Below are 27,074 nucleotides of genomic sequence, written 5' to 3'. Positions count from 1 at the left end.
GGCCACGGCTGCAGCCACCTTGGGAACTTTGCTCGTCCTGCACCCGCGCCGGTTACCGCGGGGACGGCGGCCTTTGAAACCGAGAGGAATTCTCAGTGTCATCTGCTCACAAACAAAACAACGAGTTTCATCTAGACGGCCTACGATAAACCAGTTACCGAGATCTGCATAATCCTGACTCAATACATGTATATATGTATAACATACCGTATACATACATGGATAAATGCATTTAGCGGGTTAGTTGCGTTGGTTGGTTTGGTGGGTTCGGTGGTTTGGATTTGTTGGTTTGTTGGAGAAGGTAGCTAAGCTTCTTGGTCTCGCCTCATGAAGATGTCTGTTGGCTGCGCTGGGTGTTCTCTGTGGCTTCATATTGGTTGGACTGGGTCTTTGTGTACAGCTGTTGATAATACACATGGGGTATAACATCTTGTCCTGTGCACCTTGGCAGTTGTGTGTTTTTATACTGTATATCCATTGCAAATACATTTGCATATACAGTATATCATGCAAATGTATTGCAAATCCATAGCATAGCATACACACACACACACATTTTCAGAACCGCTTGTCCCATACGGGGTCACGGGGAACCGGAGCCTACCCGGTAACACAGAGCGTAAGGCCGGAGGGGGAGGGGACACACCCAGGACGGGCAGCATATGTACAGTATATTCAAGCTTCCCTTGTATAACAAAAGCTCATATTACACAGGAGCGCACAAACAAACATAATTTGTCCCTTAGAATTTGCATATTGAACTGTAAAGTAACACATTCAACAGAGGAGGCTTGGGGACGTGGAGCATCTCACTGGTGTTCAAGGTGGCCGCGGCCCACAGCTCCTCTCGCAAATGTCGGGGCTTTGAAAACTGTGCGGATCACCCCCGACATTCTGCACTTGGTTTTTAATGACTTTTTCGACGTGTTTTAAAAGATAAAGCGGGAGTTTTGGGCGTCGCGTGAAAAAAAAGGGTGGATTTCTGGCCCAGGAACATTTACATTGTCTCTGTTCCCCATTGAAACGAGATCGCCTGACGAGAACTGAATTCGCCTCACCAGGTGAACGAGCGCGAGGGAACACTTGGTATGTACACAGTATGTCTGTATTGTATCGCAGTATTTCTGTATGTGAATAATAAGCAAAGACAGAATGACAATTCAGGGTTTGCCCGTGACTGTTACAACTTTCTCACTTTGCACACCAGCTCCTTTTAATATGAGCTTTAACGTGAACCGTGCTTTTCTGCCGTTTGTATTCGCTCTGCGATCAGTCGCCTCGCGCGCTGTGGCGCGAACGACATGAGCGGGAACGCCGGGCGCGTCGCTGTGCCTTTAACGCGGGGAGCGCGCAGCGCGTCGCTGACAGGGCGGTGGGGGTGAGGAAGAGGAGGAGCAGCAGCAGCGGGAGAAGGAGGAGGAGGAGTGGTGGTGGTGCTGCTGCTGCTGCTGGTGTTCGCGTTCGCGTTCATCGCAGAGCTCCGGTCCACTGCTGGGGGATCCCAACCACACGCACACATACACATCCAGGAGAGCGCGCGCCGGGCGTCGCGGGATCGCCCGTCTCCCGGCCCGGCCCGGCACGGCACGGCACGGCACGGCACGGCACGGCACGCGCCCCGCTAGTACATTGTTTCCAGTGCCGCTCCGGGGAAGCGCGCGGGTGCGTCGTGAAGCGCGCGACCGACGCGCGCGCGCATTCCCGCAGCTGCCGCGGACGCGGTCGGAACCCGAGAGAGACGCGACTGTCGGAGGAGTTCCCTGTTTTCTGTGCACGCGCGCGCGCGCGCACACACACACAGGACACACAGCGCCAATGCATTGTATCATTGTCTGCGGAGCGAAGGTCCGTCTCTCCATCAGGTACGTGGGTGACGGGGTGTTACAGTCTGTTGTGTTACCAAATGATTACATGTCGTGTGTGTGTCAGAAAGAGAGACGCGTCCGTCCCTCGCCGCAGTTGGTGTCACACACTCCGCACTGTCTGCCTGCTCGCCGTGGGGGGGCTGCAGGTGTATAAATCGCGTTGGTTGGGTGCGGGGGGTGCAGGTGTGTGTCGCGGTCCGCCGCGTGTGGCGTGTGTGTATGGTGTGTGTGGTGGTGGTGGTGGTAGTAGGGGGGGGGGCTCGGCGCACACAGTTTCCATTTTGCTTCCATTTCGTTCCATGATCATAAGGCCCTCGAGCGCGCAGCCTGTTTTTAATGTGTTTGCGTCACTGCGATGGCGGAGGGCAGCCGCTGGGTGACGCTCTTCCCACCACAAGGAAGGCAGCCCGCAGCCCAGCAATACTGGAGCCCGGCCACCGGTCTCGCGTGACCGTCACTGTCGCACGTTTGGAGCGCGTGGGTCGCGATCCCCTGGTGCTCTGTATCCTCCAGTCTGAGTGTTGGGTCGTGACCTCTTTGCCATGTGTGAATGTGGCTACTGGGTTTGGCACAGTGATGTAACGTGTTGGTTCATGTGGTTCCGGCAGCAAAGGAAAGGGGTCACTTCACTTGGCTCTTTCGCTGTTGCCTCGCCTCGTCATCAATGTCATCGCCACCTGTAAGGCGCTCGGCCCTGTGTCGTACCGCTGCGTTGTCCGTACCCCCCCATCCATCCCACGCGCTCCTTACGTGTGGAAGGGATCGTATACGTCGACCCGCTCTTTGTCGGTGCCGTCGCTGAGGGGCCCTCCGATCCACATTGATACGCCACTTCTGTGGCATATTTTTATTGATCGGCTGATAGTTTACAGCAGGGACTTTTAAGTGGGGGGGGACCAGGTGTGGTCACTTCAGCAAACAGCAGGTGGCGTAGTGGTTTGAACTGTCACATTGCGATGGGAAGGTCCCAGGTTCGAATCCTACACCCTGCTGCAGTACCTTCCTCAAGTTACTTAGGCTGAATTAATACATTAAAATTTACCCAGCTGTATAAATGAGTAAATCAAGTAAGTCACTTTGGGGAAAAGTGTCAGGTAAATGAAGAATAATGAAGATCAACAGCACCCTCGATATGAATATTGCACATGAACTATTGCATTAGAAATGTGCGTGTTGCCGAGTGCAGCCGCTCTCCCCGTGTTTGCGAGTCATTTTTCTCAGCTCTACATATTTTAAACTTTTCTCTAATGTGGACCATTATGACTTGGCTGCGTCTCCATCTGCTGCGCTCCAGCAGGCCCTCGAACCCTGGGTGCGGTGCATGCGAGCGGCAGACCCCGTGTGGCGCGCATTGTGGCTTTGCCTTTGTAATGCCGCGTGCCCTGGCTTCGCTGTTGTAAAGCAGGCCCAAAGGTTCAAGGTTCAACTAAACGGGAAAGTGAGTGGGCGGGGCAGATCACCTGTGGGGGAGCTCCTTGTGATTCCAGGAAGCTTAAGGGCGTTACCCTGTACTTTTTTTTTTTTTTTTAAACTAACATCATTATGAAACGTACCACCTGATAATTTGGTGCCCACTTTAATTCAGAAGGGCATCAACTTGCCACCTGGGCCAGCAGGTGGCGTAGTGGTTAAAACTGTTACTTTACAATAAGAAGATTGCAGGTTAAAATCCCACTTTCTGCTGTAGTACCCTTGACAAGGTATTTACCCTGAATTGATACATTAAAAATTACCCTGCGGTATAAAGGGGTAAATGTGTAAATAGTTTAACGTACAGACCTCGCATTGCAAGTCACCTTGGATAAAAGGGGTCTGATAGTTTCAGAAATGTAAATGAGCTGCAGGGGTCGACCTGGCAGTTAGGGCTCGTGTCGCAGAAGGAGCCTGCTGTTGAACCTTGAGGGAGGCCACGGAGATGATATGATCATTCCTGAAAATGACAAAAACAGCTCCACCCATGCGGTCATGATATTTTATGAATAACGTTGATAAAGTTTTGAAAGGTTATTGGCGATACGAACCATGTGTGCTTGCTGTGAGACCGAGAGCCGCTCGCTGTCTCCCAGGGACCGGGGCCCTGCGGGACTCGGCACTGTTTAGGTTCAACGACGGCACCGTTGTCCACTGCCGTGGAGACGCGACTCCGCGCGGTACCAGTGTGTCCAGCGTGTTGAAGTTCTCAAAGTTCCGTCAATCCTGGACTCGTCGGTGGGCTTTAAATGTTGCCAATCTTACGCATGGTCCCTGCTACTGCATCACTGCACTTTGTTATTTAAAAATAGCAGTGATGATACTGATTAGGAATGATGGTAATAAACGTTCTCGCAGACGGGTGTGTGAGCGCATAGCGGCCCGTGGGAGACTCCCGAAGGCCCCATTTTCTCAACATGCAGACCAATAAGAGTCGTAGCTGGACTTCCTCTGTTGTTTGTATCCTCGCGTGCCTCGTGACTTGTATAATTTTGCGGAGTTCAGTCCTGGGACAGTTGCTGTCGTGGGTGCAAACAGGCAGCTGGGCTGTACGCCGCGTCGTGGAGCGCCTGGTGTCGATTGGTGGCTCTAACCGCTACTCCACCTGCTGTATGAAGACATCTGAGCGCCTCTTGTCCCCTGTGAACAAATTGTTCTGCAGATTTAGTGCCGTTACCTTGGGCCGCCAGCAGATGGCGTAGCGGTTAGGACCATCACGTTCCAGTCGAAGATCCTGGGTTCGAATCTCCACTCCTGGTGTAATACTTTGGTCAAGGTTCTTACCAGGAATTGATGCAGTAACAAGTCCCCTGCTGTGCAAATGTGTAAGTGGCTCAATGTACAGACCTAACATTGTAGGTCACCTTGGAGAACAGTGCGAGATAAATGAATTATAATAAATAATTATGAAAGAAAAGGTAATGTGAGAAGTGCCACTGGATTGGAGACCCTTGGACCCGGCGCTGGCGAACGGGTGTTAAAAACGTTATTTCCTTTGCCACGAAGGGAGGCGAGGCAGCTATTTAAAGGCAGGCGAGTGTGTTCAGGTCACACTGTGACGGGATCTGTCTGCTGACCCCCGGCCCTCATTATCATATTTTTGTCTGAGAAGCAGGCTGAGGTCAAAGGTCGCCACAGTGGGTCGGAAAATGCGATTAGAAGGTCTAAAACAGTGGTCTCCAGACTGAGGACTGTTACTCAACTTCGCCTTAATTTAGCACAAAGCCTGCCGGGTGGGAGGGGCCAGAGGCGACCAGATAATGGAGTGTTACATCGAAAGTCTGGGGGGTGGGTGTCCATGCGATGGCCTTGTCTTGTGAGGAATCCAAAGTCTGCCGTGCCCCCCCCCACCCATCCCAATCGAATCTTTGCCTGTTCGAAGCTCTTATTTAAAGTTGGAATTGCTAAGTAATTAACTAAAGGGGCTCCTTTTTATTCGCCACAGTTTATGAATGATGACTGATAAAGATGGGCGGGGTGGTGGTGGTGGTGGTAGACTGGCCAGCTGTGGGGTCAGTCTGATCAGATGAGGGGAAATTACATTTTAATAAACCAAAACAGTTTGATTTGAAATTTTGGTTCTAAATCCTTATATGAATTGTTTACTTTTAAGTTACTATTTTCCATGTACGCTGTATAAATATGTTTACGTTTACTTGCGTTTGAATATTCCAGGTTACCCTGATTGGGACCATCATGAAAGATATACATGACCTTTTACAGTGGGTGATGTGGTGGGTAGAGCTGCTGCATTGCACTCGAAACAACCCAGGTTCGAATTCCCTCCTACTGTAGTACCCTTCATCAAGGTACTTACCCTGAATTGATACAGCAAAAATTGCCCAACTATAAATGAGTAAATCAGGGTGATACTGTTCCTTTGGGGAGAAGCTTTGGATATTTCACACAGTTACCCTCTGTAGTTGTACATGAAAGTATTGTTGTGGGTTGAACTGTACATGTCAGAAATGGTTGAAAAAGGGAAATGAGGTAACTTTCTCCCCTGTTTGTGTGCGTTTGTGTGTGTGCAGTGGTGCGTTGAGCAGCTCCGCGCCGTTGTTGGGTTATGCTACCAGCCGCACTGTGTTCTGCACCGGCACGCAAACGAAAGCACCTCCGCGGTCTTTTCTGTCAAAGAAAATTCAACATACCTTTAAGGAGAGCTGCGGAGTGATGCCATAGCAACAGGAGTTGGAGGGCGGAGCTGATAAGTTGACCGATGACTGAGATGCAGGCCTGCGTTTGTGGCGAGCCCTGGAATGTTCCCCTGAAAGTGGATCGTAAAGACTAGTGAGCATCCTCCTCAAGGATACAACAGCAGGGTCCCAGTTACGTGTTGAACATGAAACCCTCAGCCTGGATCGTTGAGCAGTGCATAACCTGCGGTCTTTGTTGCACCAGCTCCTTCTGCCTGGGAGGCGATGGGCTGCATCTGCCTGTACCGTGTGGTGAACCCCCCTCACCCGTGTAGATGAGCCCCGAGCAGGTAATGGCGCGCATGCTTTACCTTTAGATGAGCGAGAGGATGTGAGCTACTTGGCAGGGGTACTAGAGGACTAGGTGATTAGCTGGCCAGTTTCTGGTGGACTGGATGGTAAAGTGGCAATGGTATTAGATTATTTGCCCAGAGGACTATGTGGTTGGCTGGCTAGGGGACCAGTTGTTAGTTGGGTAAGAGACTAGCTGACTAGGTTGTTAGTTTGCTTGAGGGCTGTGTGGTGAGTTATTTAGTTGGACTAGGTGGTTAACTGGCTAGAAGAGAAGTTGACTAGGTGGTTAATTGGATAGGAAAGTAAATGGCTAGTTGGCTAGGGGGTCGGGTGGTTAGCTGGCTAGGGTACTACATTATGTGGTTAACTACCAAGGTGACCAAGTTGTTAGTTGGCTAGGAGAGTGGGGCTACGTGATTAGTTGGCTATTGGACTAGGTAACTACATGGTCAGTTGGCCAGGAGTCTATGTGACTGGGTGGTTAGTTGGCTAGTTAGCAACATTTGTTAATTGCTCAAGTAAAATTACCCAGCTGCATAAATGTGTAAATAATTGTAAGTAGCTTAACATTGTAAGTCACTTGGGAGAAGAGCATCAACTAAATGGATGAACGTAAACGTTAACTTAGTCCCCTATGTACTATTCTTTGTACCACAGCTAACTGGCAGTCAGTAACAGTCTGTGGGGACTCTCTGAAGGAGCTTCATCGCAGGAGCGATTTACAGCAGAAACGGCTGTTTTTATCATGGTAAAGGTTAACTTGGTGCGTGTCACTGAGAGACTTTTGACGGTTGCTATGTGGTCAGTGCTGGCGATAAGACATCGGTGCATAATTACAAAATATGAAACTGTACAACTTCTAGTTTGACCAGTGGGCACGGTTGCAGCTTTTTTGCATTGTAACTGTTAACTCTGTTTTTGTTTGCAAAATCAAATGCATTGTTCACTGCAGGGGGGCGCGGTGGCGCAGTGGGTTGAACTGGGTCCTGCTCTCCGGGGGATCTGGGGTTCGAGTCTCGCTTGGGGTGGCTTGCGACGGACTGGTGTCCCGTCCTGGGTGTGTCCCCTTCCCCCTCCAGCCATACGCTCTGTGTTGCTGGGTTAGGCTCTGGCTCCCCGCGACCCCGTATGGGACAAGCGGTTCAGAAAGTGTGTGTGTGTTCACTGCAGTTTGAAGTGGTGTTTATTAGTATAAATGTATGGATTTCACAACTTGTAAAGACATTGGTCTATGCACTGTGCTCAAACCGCTTCTGCTAATACGTGTCATAATCATGCTTAGCTTGAAACTTGGGTGACTTGAGGGGTATTGTTCAAAGTCCGCCTGCTTGCTGACCACTCAGCCGGGACTGCTACAATCGGCGACGGACCGGAGGCCGCAGAGCCCTGCGGGAATAGCATGGCAAACTTGTGAGGCCATTTTGCTGAGTCACACCGGTATGAAGCAAGGTCTGATGAGTCATCTCCCCGCTTACATGGAATAACTGTCAAGCAGGGGCAACTGGGGTGCTTTCCGGGGCTTTGGACTGGTTGGGTCCGTACCACGTAGAGAGAGTGTAGTTCTACTAAAATGACTAAGTGTTGGCGAAAGGAGTGCAGTGGGTTCAAAAGGAGCTGTAGGCGACATCGTGGCAGGTGGTTTAGCTGCAATAAAATCCACCTGATGTTGGTTTTTCAGTTTCCAGTGTGTTCCGGAGGTGTTCGTCCACGTGTCGGTGACCTGCAACCTGACCTGTGATGAGTGCAGTTGATACTGTGACCCAGGCCGAAGCAGGGCACCAGGAGGCCCTTAATCTAAGGTTGTCCCCACAGCCGTGGAGGATTGTCCAGGGACTCCTGAAATAGCCACCTGACTAAATGCAATCCGTTGCCTAATCCCGGGATGACGACGACGATGATGGCCATGATGATGTTGTTTACAGCGATGTTTACACAGGGGGGTTCATGCCAGAGAGCAGCTGCGGCTATGTTGTCGCCTGTTTTTTATCTTAAGAAGGATGACCAGGTGGGAAGGTGGACCAAGGTCGAGCAACGATTAGCGGGATGGCCGTGGCTTTGACGCAATTAGACGTTCCTCTCCTGCAGCTGACTGTTCTTCTGTTTACAAGTGCGTGTTTCTGTGTGAGATGAACTGCGCCCTTCGGTTTTGGCCAAGTGACGGCACAGACATTCTGCTGAAGCTTCCCACGCTTCAGTATTTCGTCAGACCCATAAAGACAGTTTGCTCAAATAACGAAAACTTGTCGAGGTTTGTTACTAATTTGCATACCACAAACTCCCAGAGTCCTTTCCTTGGAGTTACCAGATTGCCGTGTAGGGTTTGTGCTTGATGGAGGGACTTTTCAGTCATAGACCAGTGCAGTGTTACTGCAAGGAGCAGCCCAACGATGCGTTGTGTTTCAGTGTGACACTATGCGGGTTGTGTAATGCTCACCGCGGGTCAAAGCACGGTCTGCCAGCCTGTGACGGCCTGGCGTGGCCTTGGCTGGCCTGGGATTTCCTGAGCCCGGTTCCTAATCCCTCCTCACTTTGGTTGTGGACAGATCTGGCCAAATGGGCTGTGGTTTGGCCTGACCTAGAAACGCTCAAATGGTCCTGATGACAACAAGGGTGGAACTGGGTGAACATCTGACCATCGCTTTAGTGTGTTTGTTTGCATTATCTTGTTTAAACAACAATCGTCACTTCCAAGGCTGGGCTCTGTTTTCATATAATTTGTGAATTATTATTATTATTCCTGCTACTACTACTGCTATTTATCTGCTACTTGTTTCCAGGGTGAGTTACAATGTGAGGTGTGTACATTTACACTGATACCTATTTATTCAGCAAGGTAATTTTTACTAGCACTCTGTTCAAGGTGGGGGTATGGTGGCGCAGTGGGTTTGGCCGGTGCCCGCTGTGTGGCGGGTCCAGGGTTTGAGTCCTGCCTGGGGTGCCTTGTGATGGACTGGTGTCCCGTCTGGGGTGTTTCCCCTCCCCCCTCAGCCTTGCGCTTGCTTGTGTTTCCGAGATAGGCTCTGGCTCGCCGCAACCCTTTTCGGGCCAGGTTGTTGACATTTGTCGGTTGGCTCTATTCAAGGTAAATACCTTGATCGCATATACTGAACAGCAGATTGGACTTCATCCCAGGTCTTTCAAGTGTAAGGCAGCATATTTAACTGCTACACTACCTGCTGCTCCCAACATCAAAACCATAGTATTCCCTTTGAGCGAAATTAGGGACACCAGTCTTGTGTACACTTTTTACTAGTGTACATCTCAAATGTGTTCGTCAATGTAGTTGCCAGGCAGAAGCCCGTCGACCGCAATGTGTCACGGTGATTTAGCGCAGCGAGGAGCTGCCATAGGTTCCTGTCGTGCCCACACACCGCGCCTCTGCTGTTGCACGTTACTGTGGCGACACAGCTGCGTGGGGAGTCCAGAGGTGAGTGGATGGTCATGAGGAGCCGGCCTGAATCCTCCAGCGTGGTAACATGACCGTACCAGGAATGCGTCCCAACAAATGTTCGCCATCAGCCCAGAGAAAAGATGTTTTTCTTAACCCCGCGGGTCACGGGGAGGTCACTGCATTCATGTGCGCAGCACGAAAGTATGCGGATGACATGAGGCAGGGCCGAGCCAGTATGCATTATGTTTATTTTTAATGCTCTGGTAATTTATATTTGAAGCGTCGCAGAGGATTATCGTCCACGTCCCTTGTGTGCGCACGTGAAAGTGCGTCTGACTCAAATGACAGCCGCTCTCCACAAGCCGACGCACCCCTCGCCCACGGAGTGTGCCCCAAGATCGATATCTGGCTAATTATTTGTAAATGCAAAACGAAAACAAACCACAGCGGTGTGTGAAATGTGCTGCCAGGCAGCTGGCGACAGGTTCCTGTTTTATCGGCGGATGCCATCGTCCACAGAATGAAACGGTGTGAGGGAGAGGGGGGAAGAAAAAACCTTATTTAAGCCGATGGAGGTGTCGAACCTGTGGAAATTCCAGTTAATGAATAATTATGTTGGCTCTTGAGACAGCGCTGAGCTCAAGGTTTTCCTTTCTTCTCCTCCTGTTCTTTTAACTAAGTCTGAGGATTTTATTTGAGATTTTTGCAAGGGAAAAAAAAATGGCACTATTGGCAGAGGAACTAATCTTCAAACAGAATGGGGAAAGGCATCCGCAAGCCGCCCGAGCCGCTGTCTCGCCCCGCAGCCCTCAACTGGAAGCGCTATTTAATTAAGGCATGCTCCAGTTACACGCAGACATGTTGTCACTGATAAGGTTTTTTCTTTTCCTCCACGTTTCTCAGGGTTCGAGCACTCGCTCTGCCGTCAGTGGGGTTAATGAAGGCGGTCGTCTGGCAGCCGCCTGATCAAAAGTCTTACAGCGGCAGCTCTGCATGGCTCCCGGAAAGTGGGTCACACTGACCTATTTTCCTCATGGTTCACGGAGGCGGCGGGTGCGAAGCCGCGGCCAGCTCCGCCGTAAAGACGGGGGTTCGTCTGACAGCGCAGGGCCATCGCAGGATGGGGTTGGCATCCACTCTGTCTTCTCCAAGCACCTTACTGTGCGCCACGTCATCCACCCACTACCCTGGTACAAGGTCGCGCTGTCGTGTTTCAGGCCTCCGTGGGGGGTTTCTGCAATGAATCTGTTCACATTCCACTTGTCTTTTTGTTTGTCCATTCTTCGAGCTTGGACTGACTGTTATTTATTTGGCGATTAATTTTAGTGAAAGTGAAATATCCGCTTCCATCAAGGCAGGATTTTTTGGAGGTCGGGCAAGAGTAAGGTGCGGCTAAGGAATGCACCAGAGCTGGGTCTTACATGTGTGCGTGGCTCATTCAAAAATTGCGATTGTTGCAGTGGTCTGGCAGGCAGGCAGGCAGGGAGGCTGGGCCCGGGCTTTTCTGGCTTCAAGCTTGCGTCGTACGGCCGAGCCGTCTGTTGTGGAAGCTCCTCTGTTGCTCGGTGAAGGTCTGTGGCAGGCGTTCACTATCTAGGGTTTGTGCCACTCAGTCCTTTACCTGACATCGCATGGATCGGTGAAGACCACTGGTTTTGTTCAGCAGAAAGAATTCAGTTTTAGTTCAGAAATATGTCTCCCGGCACTGCGTCATTTCCAAAGCATGCAGTTTGGCTTGGCTACTGCACCAGGAGATCTAGAGGGTTACTCTCAGTCACTAGTTTGTTTATTTGCCGGGAAAATGTGGACAGATCTTTGTGTCACAGGTTATATTGCTCGGTACTTGTTTTATTTTATTTTTTTGAGGGGGTTGTTCAGGTATATACTGTGGAGGATCACCTAGTGAACCGTGACCAATGGTTTATTTATGGTCGATTTATGCAATCGGAGAAGGTGACAGGTCGCCAGAATTAATGCAGGCAAGGAGGCTTTGCGGGCCCTGTGCCCTCCTGCCGCTTTTAGCATCGATCCGAGTGCACTCGGAAACCCTGACACGTTCACACAGAACGTCCTCGGGGCCGGAGAGCACCCCAGCAGCATGGCGTACAGTACAGGACAGCAACAGCTGGAGCCGGGCGGGGCTGAGAGGCCTCGAGATGCCTGATAGCATTACAGCCATGGGGGGTCAGGCATGTTTTCTTAGAAGATGGCTGGGGACACCTTCTGAAAACGGCCCCCCGCCCCTTCTGAAACAGGTGCCGGGCAAATTGGCTTTAAATTGCATGCCTTTTACAGAGCCCTGTAAAGCAGTTTACTGGTTTTTGCTGAAAAGCTGGGTGAGAGACACTGACGACTCACACTTAGATCATTAAATTCCACACATACAGACTGGGAGCTGTGCTTCGTTGCAGTTACGGCAAAGAGCTCTCGGTCATCCAGGTGGGGTGCGTGGACACCAGTCGGGAGTGGGCAAAACTCAACCACCGAATGGTTTGCATGTTTCTTGTAGTCCACCATGTCCATAATGGGACAAAAGAGTGCCGTCTGAGCTGGGGATCCGCCTCTGTTTGAACAGCTCATTGCAGCTCTCCACACGTCGACACGGCCGACACGTCTGGCAGAAAGGCGATTCTCTTGCTGGAACACGCAAGAGCCGTTTCGGGGGTTACCGAGGGGCTCCTTCGCTCCTCGAATAGCAAACGACTTTGTCAGAAGGTTAAAAATATATCGGCCAGACGCTTCGAAAGCCTCCTCTATCGGCTCTGGCGTAAGGTTAAAGATATAGCTCTCCGATTAAATTTTTTTTTCCCCCCTTCCTCCCCAATAGGGTGCAGATAAGAGCTGCACAGATTAAAAAACAAGATGTGAGATGTGTATCTGGCAATGTGGAGGATTTTTTGTCTTGCAGATCCAGTTCAAGGACACCTGCAGGCAACACGGCTCTTGCTGCGCCGGTGATGAGGCTCAAGGTCAAACCCACTCCCTCCGTGACATTCACCAATGATGGGGGTGGTGGTGGAGCTCTATAAAATTCAACAGACATATGTGCACGCGCATACACGGGCGCATGCTCACATGCCAAACGCACTTCCTCCTTGGACTCCTCATCCACTTCCAGCCTTCTTTTCCTGCTGCTTTGTGTCTCCGGTTCCTTCTTGGCTGTTCAGTGTGCTGCTCTTCTGATGATGATAATCAGGGTATCTCTATCTTGTTGAGGACATACATAGGGAGCTTGACATAGGACTTTTCGGTTGCTCCGTAGCCAATGAGTGAGACTTGCGGGGAAGTGGAGAGAGAAGTGAGCCTGAAGCATTTAAGTCCAGCAATCCCTGCCTTCATCCCTCCATCAGCTAAGCATGAGCTCAGGCTGCCCACTCATGTTTGATCCATCAAACCCAGTGCCCTGTGATCCTCAAGGAGGGGCTGGTTTTACCTTCCCACCTGGTTTCTCCAGCCTGGGATGCGGATGCGCGGTGTGACCAGATGGGCAGCCCTTGTGCTGTGGACATTGACAGAAACCACGGTCTGATGCTTCTTCAAGTTCAAGGCAGCTTGCTTTTCCCATTAAGGTGATTTAAAAGTCCTTCACGTGCCTCAGTGGGGGAGGGGTGAGCCATTAGAGAAGGGAAACGACTGTGACGCAAGTGTCCGAGTGTCAGGTCACCCTTGTGAGCTGAACTGGAAGCAAACATTTAATAGGTTTGGTACTAGGGTGACTCTGCTGAAGTCGGTGAAACCCTCATGGTTACTGATGGCTGTTGTCCCTTCCACCCCTCCCCACATCTGCACTGCCTTCCTGCTCTCCTCCTTTCAGTTCCTCTCTCCTCCGTTTTTAACTTTCTGCCTGACCAATCGTCGTGATGAGACGAAAGGAGAAAGCAAACGACGCGGCGGTGATCAGCTGGGTGTAAATCACCGTCACACTCGGGTGCCGTCGTTTGTCAGGAGCAGGTGTTTCCTGCACATGGCAAAGAGGTGAGCATTGCAGGTGTGTGAGCCTCCATCCTTAAGCTCCCTAGAAAGACTTTTTTGCTCTTCCACCCTGTGATGGTGCGGAAGAATTTGTTACTGCTCCTTGGAGGCAGGCTGGGTCTGTGCTGGGACCTCCCCTGGGAGGGGCCAGCCACTCCTCATGGTGTTAATTAGGAATGCTGGGGGTGGATCCGTCTGCCTTCTGGGCTCTCATTCATCTCTGATTAAACAAGGATACGGCTGGAATCGACGCCACTTCGCCCATTCACCATGAACCCGGGGGGGTGTCCCGTTGGGGAGGAGTGATGGAGGCTTGGGATCGAGTTCAGGCCAGTTCGCTTATCTTTTCTCTTTCCTTCTCCCTGCTCGCAGAAGCTCATGGTTGACAAGTATCTGGCATGTTTTCTGCAATTTCAGACTTGCGAGCAATCGTGACCTTTGGTTTACTTGGGTCAAATCTTGTGTACTTATCGCATTCGACACCAGGACTCGATGTAGGAGGTAGGCTTCCAGAGGCCTGGATGTTGGGGGTCAGCAGAAGCTGAGCGAAGTTGCAAGATTGAAGTATAGAGCCCGCAATAATTAAAAAATAGATAAATAAAATGAAATGTGGAGGGAAGTTGTTAGTGGATGTGAAATCTCCCACAATTCCTGTGGCGGAGAAACGGTTGAGGTGCCAGTCCTCGTTTGCCACTTGCACACAGTTATAGCAGAAGGCAGACGAGGACACTGTGACCCCTGCAACCTTCTCACTGGACTCCCAACACGTACCGTGGGGTGGAGCTGTTGACAGGTGGGAGCAGCCCCCTACTGAGTGGGAGACTGTGTCACATGACCTGTGAAGGACAATGCCGTCGATGGCGCTCCGGTGCCTTTTCCTGCTCCTCGTTTGTTTTTTCTCTGTGCCATTTCATTCCCGTTTGAAGCTGCGCTGTTGTAATTTTTTAGTTTGGACTTCTCTTTTTGTTTGTACTTGGCACCTTCTTCCGTTGTCATCTACGCAGAGTAACCGGCCGCTCGTGTTGTGCGCGTGTGCGTGCGACTGTGTGTGTTGCGCTATCCAGGTACAGGCCTGTTACATCGTTCCGTTCCCGACCGCAGTAAAAAGTGAACCGACTGTTGCACGATACCAGCAACATGGCTCTGTGGTCGAAGGTTGGGAGATGCGTAAGAAACGGCAGTTTGAGCACTAGAAGGTACGTTTATCAGGGCGTTGCATCAGGGATTCAAGAGCAGCAAGGCTTTGTCGTCTGGGATGCAGAAATGGGACATTTTGCTACCTTGGGATGTGGGAACAGTATGGTTTGATTCTCCAGGATGAGGGAACTCAACATTTTGGCTCTGGGATGAGGGAGCAGTATGCTTTGCTGCTCTGGGATGAGGGATTGATATGGTTTGTATCGGACAGATTAACAGCCTTGCCAGTGACCTTAACCTGTTCAGCAGCAGCCAGTGTGAAGGCAGATAGGCCTTGGGCAGCGTATTTCCTTCCTGCTCTTCCTGTTCTTTGGGAGTTACCGTGTTCACAGCCCATCGAACCCCCACCCTGACTGCCTGCGGGAGGGAGCTGCTGTAGTGAAATGTGATGGATTAGTATCCGTGTGTGGGTGGGGTGGGGCGGGGTGGGGCTTGGTACGCAGACGGCCCGGTTACCACGGCTCCCCTGCTGACCTTGCTGTTCTCTGCTCCCCGGCGTGAGTCAGTGTGCGCAGACGGACTGCGCAGGCCCTGTAATCCTGTCGCCCAGCTATGCGTGCCCAGGAGGTGGCCTGTCACTCCGGGACGAGGAGAGCAGCAGAGCAGAGTGACCGGCGACCACATTAGTATTCCAGCGGTGGCCACCTCTCTCTGGAGCCCATTGATTACTCAGCCGTACCGGTACTTGGCACCGCGACTCGGCAAGAAGCGAGGTAGACCTACCGGGAGCCGCTGGGTGTGTGCGCGCGTGCCCGTGCAGCAGACTGTGATGTTCCGTGTGTGTGTGAAATGCGGGACTGCTGGTGCAGAGTTCAGCTTCATTGTTGCTGTGGTTGTTTGTTGTATGGAAAAGTAAGCACCTGCAGCTCTGTTGTAGTTTCATGGTAGAAAATAAACCTCAACTTCTCTTCCTTGTGCCTCTCCCAGTGAGGGTCTCAGTTCGGTAAAGGATTTCTGTCTTTTTTTATCAATATATATAAATATGGACGTTGTTCCGTGTGCTGCTTTGCTCCTTCCCTGCTCCCCTCCGTGCCTCCAGCAGGGTCCCCAGGAACAGGGAGGTGCGGTCGCGGCGTGAATTGTCGAGCGTGGCTGCGAGCGAGCACGCGCTGTACCCTGTGCGAGCAAAACACTGCTTTCAGGGCATGTTTTTAACACACCATTGTTTTCTCTTGGCCGCTTTCAAGACCGTGATGTGCCGATGCCTCTGACCTCGGGGGATTTCACTTTCCTGGAAGATCCTTTTGCTCCCTGAAAGTCTGGGAAGTTTTTGTGAGGGGGGAACTTGGAACAGTTGGTCACTGAGGTCCCGGATGTGGGTGGTAGCGTGTGTGACCTCCCGCTGATTGTTTACTTTGCATCACAGCCAAGGGCAGCCGCCGTGTATACCATCGGTGGCCCGCGTCTGTTGGACCGAGCGTGTCACCCTTCTGGAGGCACCGTTGTCATGGATACAGAATGATGCCACTTTTTCCACAGCGATCCAGATGCTCAGGTGAAAAGCTCTGGAAGCAGGCGAGCAGCCCAGATGTTACCTTTATTTAAAGCCTGATTTGACCTTCAGTGTCTGTATTAACTGAGAATATTCTTTTAAATGTCTTTTTTAATATACTCTAAAATGTATATTATAAGCGTTCTTCTAATTTACAGCGTTTTAAATTTTGAACATCCTCACATCACAATCTCTGGTCTGTCAAACTTTTTTTTGGGGATATTAAACTTGAATCTGGTCAGGTATTGCTGCTTTAACCCACATGTCAGTTGTTGTTGTTAACTTATATATTGTTAATAAATGAAACATGTAAATAATTACAGCTTTGTTCCTCAATTTGATCACCATGCGTACAGACACATGTTCTTCCGAGTGGCGTAAGATGGTGTTTGAGGTTATTATGGACACGTCTGCTCCAGCTTCAGTGGGGTAGTGGTTAGGAATATCAACTTGAAGGTCCTTGATTTGAATCTCTACTCCTGGTGTGTAACATCTTTGATCAAGGTCCTTACCATGAAATGACACAGTAACAAGTACACTGCTATGTAAATTGGAAATTGGTGTAAGTTTGTGCACAGAGCCAACGTTGTAAGTTGTCTTGGAGAAAAGTGTCAGATGAAATGGCTAAAAAATAAATTCACACGTGATAACTTTTGAGAGTATCTGACCTGGGATATGATGTTGCTTTTATGGGACGTCAATTGGGAACACGTATGAAGACTTAGTAGAGGCCTCAAGGATCTTCTTAGAACATTTTGTTATCTGTGTGTAGGTCACAGCTGTTGGGTGTTGGCCACTGCTGTGGGGTTTAGTCTACCACTATTGGGTATAAACCATCTGTGTTGGGTGTAGACCCCCAGGTACCCCAGTCTGTGTCAAGCCATTTCAACCAACGCCATCCTAGCTGTTTGATTGTCTCTCTACCCTTAATGAAGGAGGGTGGTCTCATTTTGGAACCGTGAGGAGCTGGTGATGCTGAGGCTGTGATGCAGGTGCATGAGAAGGCAAAGAGACATCAGTAGCCAGGCTGTGCCATACATGGAGGGTGATTCTGACTGCCTCATCACAAAGACCCCCTATAAAAACTCTTGTTAAATTGCATTTTGCAGCTGTAATCAACAGTGGTTTCAGAGGACCTCTGAAGTGCATAACGTGTGTGTGTGTGTGTGTGTGTTTATCCAAAGTATACTATTTGTAAGTGGTCTTTAGTCTTAACATCAGGCACATACTGCTGTTTAGCAGCAGGAGTTGTGAAGTGTTGATGTTAACGAAGAGGTTGATTGTGACGGCAATGGGCGGATTAGCCTTACGCTAGACCCTTGTCATGACGTTAGCATGACCACTGATGAGGCCTTGGGCTTTTTAGTGATTGTGTTTTTGGGTCGACCTCCTAGCTTCACATCTCCCCCAGGTTGTAACCTTGACTGAAATGTGGTGCACGGACCACATCTGCTGAGCAAGTAGGCAGGTCTGTCACTTTGGATTAACGCTTTCTATGGACACCAGCTGTTACAGAGTCGACAGCCTGTGGTCGACCTTCATTCTAACTGCAAATCCCCTCTCTGCATACATTTCCCCCAAAGCCACACACATGTATGTGCTTGTTTATTTGGCTCAATGAGTTTGCTTAGTCGGTCGGTTGCTTTTTGGCCATTATTGACCGTCATCCTGTTTAACCCATGAGTAAAATGTAGTCTCTTGCACAGCGGTGGCAGATTGATTCAGCAAAGGTTTTCGTAGACTTAGACGATCTCAGACTTCAGTGTGACTCTGAAATCCAAGGGTTCCGTCACAATATTGGTGTCCAGTAGCAGCTGGAGGGAAAACCAGCCAAAATTCTGGCTAACAACTGAACGTATGGATATTTCTATTTTTGCTCTAGTTTGTCCCCAGAAAATGGTGGTAATGTGGCAAAGTGCGTGCATGCGTGCGTGCATGAAGCAGTGTGATTTTCAGACCAGGCTGCCTTTTGTTCCCCACCAGGCCTGGTTGGCCCTCCTGTTTTGTACCTTGCTGTAATATTCCAGTTCCTCCTGTTACTGCATGTTTGAACAGGAGATGCGCAGTGTTTTGGGTGATGAAGCTTTTCTGCACTATATAGCTTATTTTTTTGCCAGTGGTTATTAAAAGTAAAGATGTTTGGTTTTGTTCAAATGTCATATTATTTTTAGGGACTTGGAGCTCAGTATCTTTAGTCTCTCTTGTCGGATGGATTTACACAGGCATACCATGCTGCCCTCTTCTCCGGTGGGGTGATGTTCTTGCGTAACTAGCATTTTCATATCGCATCGTTGACGATATATCATCTTAAAAGTCTTTTGAACCTCTTTCTGTGTATCTTGTTCTCTGGTCTGTTTAGTTTTAGCTCTTGGTTTTGAGTTACCAGGTTCTAAGTGTGTCAGAGATGTAAAAATGGGGGTAAATTTTACACACCCCAATTAAAAATTCTCGTGCCTTCTGGTGTATAGTACTCGGTATGTCCAATCCTGCTGTAAAGAAGACCGATCTTGACAAATAAACTTAATCCTGCCTTTAAAGATTAGAGCAGGATGGCAGACGGCCCCTAATTAACCAGGTTATCTTTAATCAGTCACTGTGGTCAAATGTAGGTCAGCTGCTTATGCTGACCAGGGCCCTGTACCGAATTAAGACATCACCCCGTCTCGGTTCCCTGTTGTCTGTCAAGCCGTTTAGTTACGTGCACTGAAATAAAGTCCTGAAGTGGCCCGTGTTTGTGTGCCCGCGAGTGTTTTTAACCATTCTCTAATCCTCGTTCCCGTTTAAATGGATGTGACCGCTGTAAATAACTGCTCTTGACCTTGATGCCAGGGCTGTTTGTGAGGTGCTGATGGAGATGTACATGGTGTGTGTCCATCTCGAGCTGCATGTTCCAGATCCCAACTAAAGGGGTCCGGTATTGACACTTTAAGTGATGGAACCCTCCTCGCTTGCGTTTTTCACGACTTTCTTAGTAATAATGGTAAAAATAATAATCAGAAGAGAAATGTTCGGTTGTCTAACAGATAACAACCATCTCAAGGGAATTAGTAGCTGTTAATTCAGGTATTAAAATTATGTGCTTATGTTAATTTTGAAATCTTGAGACATTCAGTATAAATACAAAAGTTACAATATACATATGTCCTTTTTGAGTGCATGTGTCCAATGTGACAGGTTACTTCCTATGTCCACAATATCCTGTATATTGCACAGGCATTTTTGGAGTGTTTTTATATCCATTTCCATGTTATTGCTTCGCGAGCTCATAGTTTGCTCTATGTGTAGGCTACCTGGCTGGATTATTCTCTGTACGGGTGGCATATTATAGTGTTTTGTGCCCTCGACGTCTGTCAGTCAGATTCGGGTGCTGCCACGATACTCCACCTTCCGTGACAAGCATAGCTCAGAGGTCTAATTTGGGACTTGTTCATGTGAGGTCACCAGTGCCAAGTCAACAATGTGAGATGCCATATGCTATGATGCACTGAAGACCAGCCTGGCTCATGGGTCATGGGGCAGGGGGTGAGGTTCAGACCCTTGGCAGGAGTCTTGCACACAAAGGCACAACCCTTTGGACACAAAACCTTCTCACACACCAGTCAGCAGAGCTGCATTTTGTGTGATGCCATTCAGTTGTAAAGTCCTACTGTGAAACACGTATTTCCCATAGAAGAAAATGCTGTAAAGTTCTTTGAGAGTCTTATTCTGTTGTCATTGATACCAGGAAGAAGTCTTAGCTTGTTTCTGTTTTACCTTCTACTCCTAATTTGAATTTATCTTTTGATTTTCTTGCAGTCAGTGTATGACTTCTTTGTGTACATAGTCATGTACATTTAGTCTCCTTTTGGTGTTAAAATGTCCATTTTATGTCGATGTGTTTTAACTTCAATAATCTCCTAAAAGTGTGGTTCCTAAATATGAAACAAGTAATTGGAACTGAAATTCAGCTGTGAAGTACGTGGTTGTGCTTCAGTGCAAGACCTCGTTTCTCATGTTGTTCTTGCTCTTTGTAGGTCTTCCTTCCACCACCTTGAGATCAGAATATGACGATTGTGGTCTGAAGGAGGCTTCAGATGCTCACATCCTTCTGTTGGTTGCCGGACATCCACCGCTATGGGGCGCATTGTGAGGGTTATGGCAAAATTCTGCTGACTGCTGTTGGAAGAGGAAGGTCTGTAATAGACTTCAAAGACACAATTCCTACCTGATGTTTCTGCTTTAAACAATATCAGTCAATAAGATGAGACTCATCTTTTTGGATCTATAATTGGTTATTCCATACTGTTTTCTTCTGGAAGCTGGATAATCTTACACCATCCCTCAGCCACTGTGCTTTCAGCCGTCCCAACAGACTACTGGAGGGATTCTGATTTTGAACATGACTCATGGGGAGGAGCCTGGCTCAGAGACACACCAGGATTCAGTTGTTTTAACATATCTGGAAGGTTTACTAATGCATCAGGTGGCAGGCAGGCCAGGTTCCACGGTCACGCAGAGACCCGAGGCCGGGCGCAGCAGCCAGGAGCAGAGCGACAGGGCGGTTCGGGGCACGCCACCCACTCATGACTCCAGTCAGCAGGACAGGAGAGTATCGCTGGGGACAGTCCCACGGCACTTCAAGAAGGCCCGTCTGCTTCATTCCGAGACCTTGAGAGAACCTGAAAGGCAGACGGCATGTGCCCCCAATGGAGGTCTGAATGGGCAGGCTGTCGTGCACCGCTCAGGGGCCCCGGACAGCTCCACTCAAGGGGAGAACACCTTGTTGGCATCCCTGTTGCAGTCCTTCAGCTCACGGCTGCAAGGTGTGGCTATGGCACAGCCAGACCTGAAGCAGCCAGATTTGCAGCAGCCAGACTCAAAGAAAGCAGATCCAAAGCAGCCGGATCTGAAGCAGCAGGACCTGAAGCAGTTAGACCAGAAGCAGCAGGATGGCGGAGTCCATGAGAGTGAATGGGTAAATAAGGAGGCGGCAGGCCAGTGCCGTGAAACTGCTTCCAGTCGTCTGAAGGGCCTTATGAGGAAAAGTAAAACAAAGAACCATAGCAATGTGCCTTACTGTCGGCGGAGTGCCCAAGACAGTAGCACTGAATCCCCACGAGCACCACAGGGCAGCAAACAGCGCACCACTGTGGACTCCTGTGCTGCACGGTTAAAAGCTGTGGCCAGCCTGTCCAAGGTTCGATCAAGCCCTGGGTCTTCACCCAAACCCAGTGTGGCTTGCAGTCAGCTTGCGCTGTTGCTCTCCAGTGAGGCTCACCTGCAACAATATTCCCGAGAGCATGCCTTGAAAGCACAACTCTCCAGCCGCCTGGCCAGTGAAAGACTTGCAGCCATGGCCACCCAGAAGACGCAGGATAAGCCTGAGCCTGGCGTGGGTCAACCTGAGGTGACCCCGCACACTGCGAGTTCCTTAAAAGCTGAACAAAGCATGCTGCCTCAGCCGGCACTGGACTCGAGTAAACGGAGACCTTCGCCAGATCCAGGACAGCGTAGGATGGCCAACGCTTCTCTTCCGTTCAGGGTGAGACGGCCGTTTGACCGACACGGCACAAGGCCCTCTCAGACATGCAGTAGCTTGCTTCTGCTTCTCCTGAACAGCCACAACACACATAAGCAAAACATTAGCAATGTTCATCTGGAAAAGGATAACGGGGTCCTTTCAAGCCACAGATCACCACTGCTATCTGACAGCGAGCACTCGAGCCATGAGAACGGCTTCACCAAAGACAGCAGCGATGCGGAAAGCTCCTATTCCTGCTGCTCTCCCATTGACTTGTCCGTCAGGAATAGGATCAGCGACCCTGCGCTCGGCTCGTCCTCTTCCTCTCTGGACAAACTCACTGAGTCTTTGATAAGCAAGTGGAAACCAGAGGCTTCGAGGCCAAAGGTCAGAGATACAGAAGAACTGAAAGGCAGCCCTGATGAAAAATCTCCTCGAAAGGTTACGCTTGTGCAGTTATTGCAGAATCATAAGAGCAGTGGGAAGCTAAACAAATCCCCCGAGGATCTTTCAGACTTTCAACAGGATACAGTCCCTAAAGTCAACAGTGTATCTGCAGGACCATTTACACCAGCAACGTGTTTTGAGGAGGCCAGGTCTGAAAGCCCTAGCAGTGCCCTTACCGGTAGAACTCCGCAGCTCTTGTCCTCCTTCTCCCACGGGAGGGAAGCAAATGGCACCGCATCTCCATACGCCTTGTACACTTCCTCTCATGTCCAATCCACCCCCTTGGATTTATGTAAGTCCAAATCCCACTTGAGCGAAAGTGTCCCAGAGCCTGCTTTTAGTGCCAGTAAACTACTGCAAAATTTAGCACAGTGTGGATTACAGACAGCTTCCCCTTCGCCTCCACTCAATGCCCCTCGGCCTAGCAAACGCTCCTCTAGCAGTCACGAACTTCAAACAGAAAAGCCTGTGACTTTGCTGGAGAGATTAAGTGCTCCGGTAGCACGGAATCAGTCCCCTGTGTTGGAGGCTCCCCACGGGAGTAATCTGCCTTGTTTGCCAGAGCTGTCCCCTCCCATTTCAGAGATTGAGAATCTTCTGGAGAGACGGACGGTTTTGCAGCTTCTGCTCAGCAATGCCACCAGCAAAGAAAAGTTGGGTGGCAAAAGCTGCAAAGATACGGCTGCAAGCGGATCTGCAAGGCCTCCTGACAAGTCTGTGACCTGTGACCACATCAGCAGACCTTTGCCGGATATAAAGATCAAGGCTGAACCAGAAGAGGAAAGCTTGTCTCGTGAAGCCGAAGGAGTTCAGAGGTCCCAACGCGAGAGTGACAGGCACAGCCTTGCCTTGCTTCCTCAGCGTGACGTCAAGTCGGAGCCCCCGCCTACAGACGCTTTCCCTAAAGATGGTCTTCTCAGTCAGCTTCTGAAACAGCAACCAAGGAACTTGCATGCAAACATGCATAGTGATGTGTGCATAGGGCCTGTGAAGGAGGAGCGGCAGGAGCACCATCCGCTGGTTGTGCCAAAGAAGAGGAGAATCTGCGTTGAGTTGGAGAGCCAGCTGAACGGCCAGCCGTCTCAGGCATGCGGAGGTAGAGATGCTGACCCTGTGCCCAGGGCACCAGAGTGGCACAGCGTCAAAAAGCCAGCAAGCCCACGTCAGGTCGACCCTCTGATCAACTGCCTCGCGAACGACGGTCGGACCTTCAATGTGTTGAAACAGCTCCTGCTCTCCGACAACTGCTTGAGAGATCCGGCTCGGTCCAGTGGCACCGCTAGCCCTCCATCGCTGTTGGGTGCTCGCCACGATCTGGGCAGTGTGCAGTGGCATCCGAGTGCTCCGGGGCTGGGACCAGGAGACTTCAAAGCATCCCCCCAGGGTCCCCACTGGGCTTGCCATCCCACACCTCAGGACTCTCCTAAAACGAACCACGTTCCGCTAAAACGAGCAAGTGAGGGTCCCGTCAGGTGGGTGGTCACGGAGGAGCAGAAAAGTGACTCTGACTCCCCGAGACTGACCAAGTCCAACCCGATCCTTTACTACATGCTGCAGAAGGGCAACACTCGGGTCAGCAGGAGTGTACGAGAGCAGAGGGAAGCGGAGCCTTTTGAAATGAGGGTGAAAGAGGAACCCCTAGTCAATGCCAAGGGTCGTGACCATGAACAGAACTCAAAAGATCACTCGCAATCATTTGATGAGAAACAGGGCGATAACAGCGGCCAACTGAATGGGTCCCTGTAGAAATGCTAGTCCTTCAGTATAAAGACACTTGTGGCACCTACACGGGACTGAAAAGCACTCATGTTTCGTTACTATGTCTTTCTTCATTCATTCATTCATTTATGCATTCATACTCTGAAGGCTCCTTAGAAGTAAACGCAACCCTTCCAGATAAATGTGTCTCAGATAATGTGGTCAACTACAAATACTGTAGCAAAATAAAAGTTTTCACTTTTTAAGAAGTTTTGGTTTATATGGGGTGAAAGACCACTAGATGGAAATTTTTATGAGATGAATGAAAGCACTCTGCTTGTCCTGGTCTCACTTGTGGTGTGGTGGGGTGGTAGCAGCGCTTGCGCGCGCTCAGTTACACGCTGCTGGCAATTTAGTGTTGCTTTGGGCTCTGGGAGGAAATCCACAGGCACACGTGGACAACATGTAAATTCCGCACAGACCGAGCTGGAATGGAACCTGATCCAAAACGGCTCGGGCACCGTGAGGTAGCTGCACTACCCGCTGTCCCACCCCTTAAATGAAAGCAGTTGTGTGTTTAAATAAATTAATGATTAAGGACATGGTCAGTATTATCCATGCAAAATTTAAATGTAGATTATGCGATTTGAATTTTCTATTACAATTACTGTTAAATCACCTGAGTATTACCTGATTATTTGAAAGATTGGATCCTATGTCACATTGCACCAGCCTGAGCTGCCCACCTTTTTTCCATGTTCTACAGGTTTGTTCTCCCCAAAACAGTCATGTTAATATTAAACTAATTAATAACCGTTAAACCGTTACTCAGGACTTGAGGACCCGATTTGATCCGAACAAGCGACGGTGATCAGAACCTGTGTCGGAAAAGTAGTATTTGCCGTCTAATATTTATCATCTAAAAACCTTCCTCACACTCAGGGCCGGAAATTGGTCTTCGGCTTCTATTCACAATCTCACAGCCATGATTATAGAGTTCATAAATTCTTTCATACAGCTTTTCTCTGAAAATGAATTGATTCATTTCATCGTTGGTTAACGTCATTTACACTTTTCCCATGTGAGTTTGACAATTACACAAGACACTAACTTTATGAGTCTTCATTGTCATTATCCATAACTATATATGAATTGACCAGTTGACCAATTTGTTTTTTTAATTATTTTTTAATAAAGCATGTTTTCCAGGTGTGAAGACAACCTTCAGTCTTTAAGGGTTGGATTTAATCTGTTGGTGTTGTGAGGTGCTCAGAATGTTTATCAATGTTGTTATGAGCTGCTTTTGAAAATTGTTTTTGGTTGGCATATCGGTGATGTTTTGTTCAGTGATTACATACCATGATTTAAACAGTGCCAAGTCTGCAGAATGTCACTAACATAGTTTTGAGAAAGAAAATAGTGGGTAAGTCGCAAGTCGCTGTGTTTCAGTTACTGGTGTTAGCATGCCTTCAGTGTAGAATTGAGATTTTTTTTCTTTCTTCTTTTTTTTTTTTTTTTTATTTTTATTTTTAATTTAGAGAATGCACTTTCTGTGTAGCTAAAGCGTTCATATCGTAACCACTGCACACTTATGTTTGTGCATCGTATCTGCCAAGACATGGGCATCAGGAAAGTGACACTGATGGCAAGCATTTCCAAAAAAGCAGAAGGCTTCCGGGCAAATGTTGCATGAAATTTTGTATACGCGTGGTCAGTGCTGCCGCCCTGCTGGCGGGCAAGAGAATGAAAAGATTCTGTATTTTAAATACTTGTTTATGATTTTCTAAACTGTATTGAAAGCAGCTTACATAGCTCTGAGCTCTACACTATACCCTTTTACAAAGTTGGGTATTTTACTGGCTTCATTGAGCCTTGCTTAAGGCCACAACAAGACCGTTGTCTTCCGTTTAGGGCTTGAACCCACAACCAGTCTAATTCTTTAATTACTAGACTGTTGGACATGCTTTCTCTTCCTGTTGAACTGTTCTTTTTCCTCCTCCCTTCCCCCTTTGTAACCTATGAAATTTGAGTAGATCCTTCACCCCACCACCAACATGACATTTTAGAACTCTTAAGTGTGACATCTGTATATTTTTTTTTTCAGTATTAATGTATGTTCTTTACGGTAAAAAGGTTTTTCCGAGTGGTTTAAAAAAAAAGTGTAAATAGTTGTTTCGATATGAAAGCTATTTTCTACTGCTCACGAGAAAGATATTGTACTAATTTTCAATTGTGAGAAACTGATGTAAATTCCCTGTAATATTGTATATAATCAGAAAGAGGATAAATGCTTATTTTGCATGTGACTCTGTTGTAAGTTTATGAAAACTGACTGAAAAACCACGTCTGCCCCTCTACAGCGATGCCTGCTGCATGTATGTGCATGGGAGGTTCAGTGAAGAAATGTGACAACTCTGGATGTGGGGATGTGATAAAAAATATATTAAATAGTCTTAAAATAGGTCTTACTCTGTCAAATGGCCATGAAGTGACATCTGAACAATCAGTAAGTAAATGTATGAAGCTGTAAGTGAAATATTTATACTTGGAGAACTGATGTGCACAGATTTGATGCTTTTGTCTAGACCACAGCAGTGGCACCATTCTGGAATGTTCTTTAGTGCCGTTCTGAAGACGGATGTTTGTGTTGAGATGTTTGATCCTTCCTCATGACGGCCTGAAATGCATCTTTGTTTTTCCACCCCCTACCCGCCCCCAAAGTTCTCCTTTTTGGTGTTTACTTGCACAGATTTTAAATAAAGTACTAAAATGCACTTTTGGAAACCCATGTGACCCCTTTGATTTTGCAGTCTTAACACTTCTGGTTCCTCCATACAGAAAAATTTTTTCAGTCACGTGTTTTTTTTTTTTTTTTTTTTTTTTTTTTTTTTTAAAAAAAATACAATTTTTTTTCTACTCTTATGACATGGTAGGTTTCATTCCAGCATTTTTATGAAATACATGTAAATATTCCTCCTGTTCATCATTTGTGTCCAGTTTGCATGTGAACTGTATATAAATAGTTGTGAATTGAAGATTCGAAAGAACGATT

General features: G+C 48.7%; 1 protein-coding gene across 1 annotated transcript; it reads left to right on the top strand.

Moving 5' to 3' along the window:
- The first annotated feature begins 1,449 nt into the window (after positions 1-1,449).
- LOC108921764 (nuclear receptor-interacting protein 1-like) lies at positions 1,450-26,812 on the top strand. The gene is made up of 2 exons (XM_018731452.2): positions 1,450-1,862; positions 20,391-26,812. The coding sequence occupies exon 2, from the start codon at positions 20,756-20,758 to the stop codon at positions 24,068-24,070; it is 3,315 nt and encodes a 1,104-aa protein (XP_018586968.1). The 5' UTR covers positions 1,450-1,862; positions 20,391-20,755; the 3' UTR covers positions 24,071-26,812.
- Positions 26,813-27,074: the final 262 nt, after the last annotated feature.

This window comes from Scleropages formosus, chromosome 25 (genome assembly GCF_900964775.1).
Source record: "Scleropages formosus chromosome 25, fSclFor1.1, whole genome shotgun sequence".
In the NCBI taxonomy this organism is placed as follows: domain Eukaryota; kingdom Metazoa; phylum Chordata; class Actinopteri; order Osteoglossiformes; family Osteoglossidae; genus Scleropages; species Scleropages formosus.
This window is presented reverse-complemented; position numbering and strand designations above follow the sequence as displayed.